Genomic DNA, 6,269 nt, shown 5'->3' on the forward strand with positions numbered 1-6,269 from the left:
TCACTCCAAAAGCTTTCTTTCGGCCTCTTCAAAAGCCGCGCGCGCGCGAAAAGGGTCTCCGGGCCATGGCGGCGGAGTCGGCCGCGAAGGGAAGGCGACGTGCGGCTGCAATTGTGGGAGGCCTCCTCGCCACCGACTCCAGCCCCCGAGGGGGCGGCGAGAGGATGAGATGCGAAGCGGGGACGGAGAGAGAGAGAAGAGAGGCGGAAAAAAGCAGCCTTGCCTCCCCAACCCCAGGATAGCGCGCCACAAAACCTTGGCACCATGCACTCCCACCCTCTGTCGCCGCTCGCGCCAACGACACCAGATTGGAAATGGCTCGCACTGTCAAGGCGGAGGGGGACAATGCTGCAGGAGGGTTAGCGAGTGATTTGGAGGAGGTGAACTTTTTGGGGTGAGGGGAATGCGAGCTTGTGGGTTGAGGTAGAGCCGTGGAGATGAAATGGTTCTCTGGAAAAGGTGTTAGCCTGATGAGGGGGGAAGGGCCTCCAACGCGACCCCTAGGGGTTGTGTGGGGGGAAAGGATTCGCGTCGAGTCGAAAAGTAATCACAAATGCGTACCCTTCCTTCCGCGATATTATCCTCAACAGTTAACAGTCCAGGGATTAGTTTCGCCCGCACTCCGTGCTCTTCCCTTTTCCATTTCCGCCAGCGGGTTTCTCGATATCATCCCCGCGCGTTCCATCCATTGGATACTTGTGCTCGGCTCGCTAGCGTCTCATTGTCTCCGAATGATGTGCTGCGCCATTTGATCGGACCTTCATCTTGCTCTCGATCTTTCCTCGATGTGACCATCTCAGTACGACCCCTCAGGTATGCTGCGGTCCAGTACGAGTATCGGTGGTAGTTTGTTATTATCACGTTATATCAGGGGTGGACGAAGGTGGAGAATGTAAGGAGAAATACGTCTGCGTACATTAAAATAATGATGTACGTTTACATTTACACTGAGCATTAAATGCTGGAACCTTCACTGAATATTTATTGCGGAATTCACCTCTAGATTAAAATTAGAGAATGAAATACTACAAAGCTACAATTTCTATATGCCATCTCTTTTCTTTAACTTGTAAATAAATATATGAATGAATATTAGTAAAATATGGAGAGGGAAAGTACAAATTTATTCAAATTAAAAGACAGCATACTAAATACAAAAGCCAATGAACCCAAATTGTGCCGAGGATGGAAAAATATAAACATGATTATATTTTTTTTCAAAAAAAGGACAGCTAGGTGTACATTGGTAGAACAACCCGGCGAATCACAGGGTAAAATTATCATGAAAATAATTTTCAATCCGAAATACGCAAATGATGTGAATACAGATCGGTGAAATCACTTAAAGGTAAAAAGGACAGCTTTGTCTACTCATCCAAAAATTTCATCATTAATGCTTCCACTCTAAACCTTTCAAGCTCCAACGCTATGCAGAATCCAAAAGATGAAGATTGGAAGTCGTGCTAGATTTTCATAACGGCCACTTTTAGCGATAAGAATTGCGAGTTCTGTAAAACAACGAGTGAACGGAGGCTCGAACTCGATCTGCAAGCACTCCTGATGGTCGCGTTTTTTCAGTTCCACCTGCCCAACCCTGACGAATTCATTTCCTCATCCCCATGGTCACATACCCTTTTATGTCACCCCAAAACATTTCTGCCGGTTCAGTGAAATTTCTATGGCACACCAACCAGGATTGAAATTGAAAACGGAAGGTAGCCTTTGCAACTGGAATATACATTAGTGGATTATACCGTCATGTCTTTTCTCATCGGACGGATACTTCCATTCTCAAGTATAGAGTATCATATTGTTATCATATTAAATAAATATATAATGCTGCTAAAATTGGAATGTATCTCAGTAATCCAATATTAGAAAAAATCGATGATATTTTGAACTATGATTAGAAATACTTCATTGGTCATTGTTATTTACTGCCTTCTTTTACTTCAACGATACGGAAAAATAGGACCAATGCTTAATTTTTTCTAAAAAACAAAAGAATCGAAAGGCTATTATTTTTATCATTCAAAACTTCGCTTTCTCTTATTCGTGTGATATTTCCAATTTGCTCTTTGCCCATTAGATTTCACATTCATCTATTTAGGGGCCGTGGCCCGTTTTAGAGACATTAGTCTCCTACTACCGTGAAAAACCGTGGAGTGATTATCATGTTGTAAGGTTTGGAAAAATATGCATCATGCGTCAATAAAATTTAAGAATTATTGTACTCAATAGCCAAAAATATAATGAAAAAGATATTTGCACCTTGCTCTTCCTTTTACTTCCAGTAAATCAAGCGACCTATTAAGAGTAAATTTCTCTGCGTACTGAGGGAGCGAGTCATACAAAACTCTGTAGTTTCCATAGAAATTTAGCTGCGATAGGAAATCACTCTCGTGCTTGGAGACATAGTGTGTACTGTGTGCGAGAAAATCGTAATTATTCATGCATACACACGCATACGGGCAGTATTCTCTATCAGGGTATATTTATTAGTGACTGAAAGGGTGAGTCACCCAAAAAAATAAGATGACTTACAGATTATCATCGGAAAGAAGAAACGACCAAGTCATTAGAAGAAAAACCATTGTTTCACCATCCCAGAAGACCTTGGTTCAAATTGTGGTAGCGGTGGACTCTTTACAGAAGAATTACTATCTCTTCTGGGATGATTTGTGCAGACTGCTTCGAATCTCGAGGTGGATGGAACTCTTAAACTTTGAGCCGCTTAGTGGTCTCCGTCGAGATTATTATTCTACGATATTTTATGCGAAACGACGACAAATGACTGCCGTTGCCTGCCGACTCCCTCATGAGTTGAATCACGGTTCGCGCAGCCGCCACGGGTCGCGCTCGAGTCGCTGTGGTTACGGAGGCGTCTGGCCTCTGTCCTGTCCCGGATGATGCATGTCTGAGCGTGGGTTGGGACATGGATTTGCGGGCAGCTTATCTCAAAGGTTTTAGTGTGAAAATTAAATCGATGAATCACCATTGAAATTCCTTCACCGTCATTGTGATCACTAAGAGAGCACTAAGCTGCTCGGCTATCTCATAATATGGTGAATAGCCACACCTCTGCAGGTAAATCAATCAACACCTATAGTAAGTGACTAGGTTCCGCTGTGTAAGTCGTACCTTTCTGATAATTTTCGAGCGCAGAGGGTGCTAATTAACGTAATTTTGATAAGAAATGTAGGTAGTAAACGACCCATAATAAATTAATATAATAAAACTATGTCATAAAAAATGAAGGCTTTCTTAGAATTTGCATTAAATTCATAGAAGTACCATTAGTAAATTAATATACCCCTGGCCTCACTCACTCAACGAATCAAACTGATGCTTTTTGTTAATTCTATTAATCGATCCGTACAAAGGCACGGCCTCATGAATACTGCCCATACCGAGTAAGAGTACCAGTTCCTCTATCCGAGACATCTTGTTCCACGGGGATTTGTAATTAATAATACTTAGGAGTCTTATATGGAGGTAAACTCTTCAGTGGATTATTATAGAAAATCTCCACGCTTAGTTTTTTTCTATATTTCATGTCTTCTTTGTTTTAAAACTCACTGTCATTGTCTAAAAATAAACTAAAAGTCGCTGTCCTGCAGTATTGTAAAAATTCAACCTTGTCTCATATTCACAAATATTCTGGATTATTTTATTTTCTATTTTTCGAGAAACAGATACAAAGCAGACTCAATTAGAAGTAGTTCGCACTTTCTCAATGACTGGATGGGGTGTTTCTTCCGAACCTTTCGAACTTATCCGAACCGAGTTCGTCTCCTGATTTCATGCTCGAATTCTGAAGCATGACCACGCGGGAATGAACGAATTCCTATTTCCCGTATTACGCTAGTTAAATTAGTTACAAATTCAATTTTTCGAGTACCATCTTTCAAGATTTTATTATTTTAATTTACTTATCAGGGCCGAAGAAAACCAGGAGGTAAATAGAAATGCAATTAAAATTTAAGGATTATGCGAAAATATTAGTGCCGAGACAATCAGAACATCATCAATTACTTCTCGTTATTACAAGAGCAATTTATCATCGATGAATATTTAACTAGATTCATTCTGTTAACTCACTTCCGATCAATATAACCATTGAGTAACGCCATCCTGCGCGTGATGCTATTACAGACCTAAAAAACGGAAAATTAAGTACAATTTTTTGTTAAAAATAGTATAATATAATTACTAATGGATGCATAATATGTTATCTAATAACAAGAGATTGAAAAGAATAATAAAACAATTAATTTCATTTTCACTCAATCAGGATTTATATAACGAATAAGATGTAAGATTTCACTTTTTCCCGGCGTATGATGGCGGTGAATTCTTCTCGGGTTTCCATCCGGGTGAGCTCCATCTCCATCGCTGCCGACGTTTCGATAGAATCCTTTTCTATCGTCATCAGGGCCGATGATGCCAGTAGGAAAGTGCCAGGTTTATATATCCTCGGTCGTTATGTTGGGTCGTTCTGATTGGCGGAGAAAGAGTGCGCTTTTCCCGCCACTTTCAAAATCGGGTTCCATGCCTTACTTAAGTTGAAACCCTCGTCTCTGTTGAAGTTTTTCTTAAACCTGGCACTTTCCTACTGGCATCATCGGCCCTGATGACGATAGAAAATGATTCTATCGAAACGTCGGCAGCGATGGAGATGGAGCACACCCGGATGGAAACCCGAGAAGAATTCACCGCCATCATACGCCGGGAAAAAGTGAAATCTTACATAACCAGCCTCTACGGGGAGGATATCTACCGCAGCACTCAGGAATATGCTGCAAAGCGGAGGGAGAAGGCGACACTTATCTGTAGTCTCACCTTCCTTCTGAGATGCCGGGATGAAGGAGTAATTCCAACTTTCGCCAGATTAAAATCCTCGGTTGTGTCGCCAAAAGCAGAACGTATCCTTGAGCGTGCTAGCAAAGCCTTAGTCCGGGAAAGGATTCATGACAAGAGAAGACTACTGGACGCCAACGCCAAACACGGGAAAAATCTTCACCTGTGGCTGTCCACAAAACTCTCACCCTCCGATTGGGAGTTTATTGACCGAATCACAATGGCCACGGCAGAATCACTCCTGACGCAAGAAACGGAGAGATTGAATAAGAAATTTGATCATCTACAAGCACGTCGGCCAAAGGCACCAGCAATCGACCAAAAACGAGTGGTAGTGAACCTAACTGACACTGAAATTGACGACTCCACCAGAGCGGTTCTCTCCAAAGGATTGAACTTTGCACCAGCGCCGCATAAGATTCCTATCAAAGACATCATTGGGGGGATAGAGCAGGCGGTGAGGAAAGTTTCTCATGATGTAGCAGAAAAAATAAGGAATGAAGTCTCCACGTTCCTCAAAAAGGCCAAACCGCCCAAGGCTAATCTTAAGCCAAGTGAACTCTCTGCCCTTCGGAGACTCACAAGGAACAAAGACATCACCATTTTGCCGGCAGACAAGGGAAACGCGACCGTCATTATGAAAACGGAAGACTACCGCAGGAAAATGTTAGACCTTCTGGACGATGCGGCGTACCGGATTTTGCCACGGGACCCCACTGAATCAATAACGAAACGGACTATTGAATTCATCAAGAAATCAAACATCCCCGAGGATATTTCACGGAACTTGCGTCCACCGGCACCAGCTCCACCACGGATGTATGGTCTACCGAAGATCCATAAGGATGGTATCCCGCTACGTTAGCGGGATACCATCCTTATGGATTACCGATCGTTAGCGCCATTGGCTCGCCAACCTATAATCTTGCCAGACATCTCACAGGCATTCTAGCGCCCCACGTCGGAAATTGTGGACATCACGTGAAAAATTCCGCTGACTTCGTCAAAATCCTAGAGGGCATCTACCTTAATCCATCGGACATCATGATCAGCCTGGACGTAGTGTCATTATTCATCAGAGTGCCACTCCATGAAACTCTGTCTCTCCTAGAAAAGAAATTCGAGGCCAACACAGTGAAGCTCTTTCACCACGCGCTTACTTCGACTTACTTCACCTTCGACAACTGTTATTATGAACAGAAGGACGGCGTGGCCATGGGATCCCCACTTTCTCCGGCCATCGCCAATTTCTTCATGGAAGATTTTGAGGAGCATGCACTCAACTCGGCTCCCCTCCGGCCAAAATACTTTTATCGCTACGTGGACGATACCTTTGTCATCTGGCCACATGGGGTTGACACTCTGAAGCCTTTTTTGGACCACATGAACAGCCGACATCCGATCATCCA

At 43.0% G+C, this 6,269-nt stretch overlaps 1 protein-coding gene across 1 annotated transcript; it reads left to right on the top strand.

Moving 5' to 3' along the window:
* The first annotated feature begins 314 nt into the window (after positions 1-314).
* On the top strand, positions 315-5,725 carry LOC124171189. Its single transcript, XM_046550328.1, has 2 exons — positions 315-394; positions 4,891-5,725. The coding sequence occupies exons 1-2, from the start codon at positions 315-317 to the stop codon at positions 5,723-5,725; spliced, it is 915 nt and encodes a 304-aa protein (XP_046406284.1).
* The last annotated feature ends 544 nt before the right edge of the window (positions 5,726-6,269 follow it).

The sequence above is a fragment of the Ischnura elegans genome, chromosome X (assembly GCF_921293095.1).
Source record: "Ischnura elegans chromosome X, ioIscEleg1.1, whole genome shotgun sequence".
NCBI classification, from domain to species: domain Eukaryota; kingdom Metazoa; phylum Arthropoda; class Insecta; order Odonata; family Coenagrionidae; genus Ischnura; species Ischnura elegans.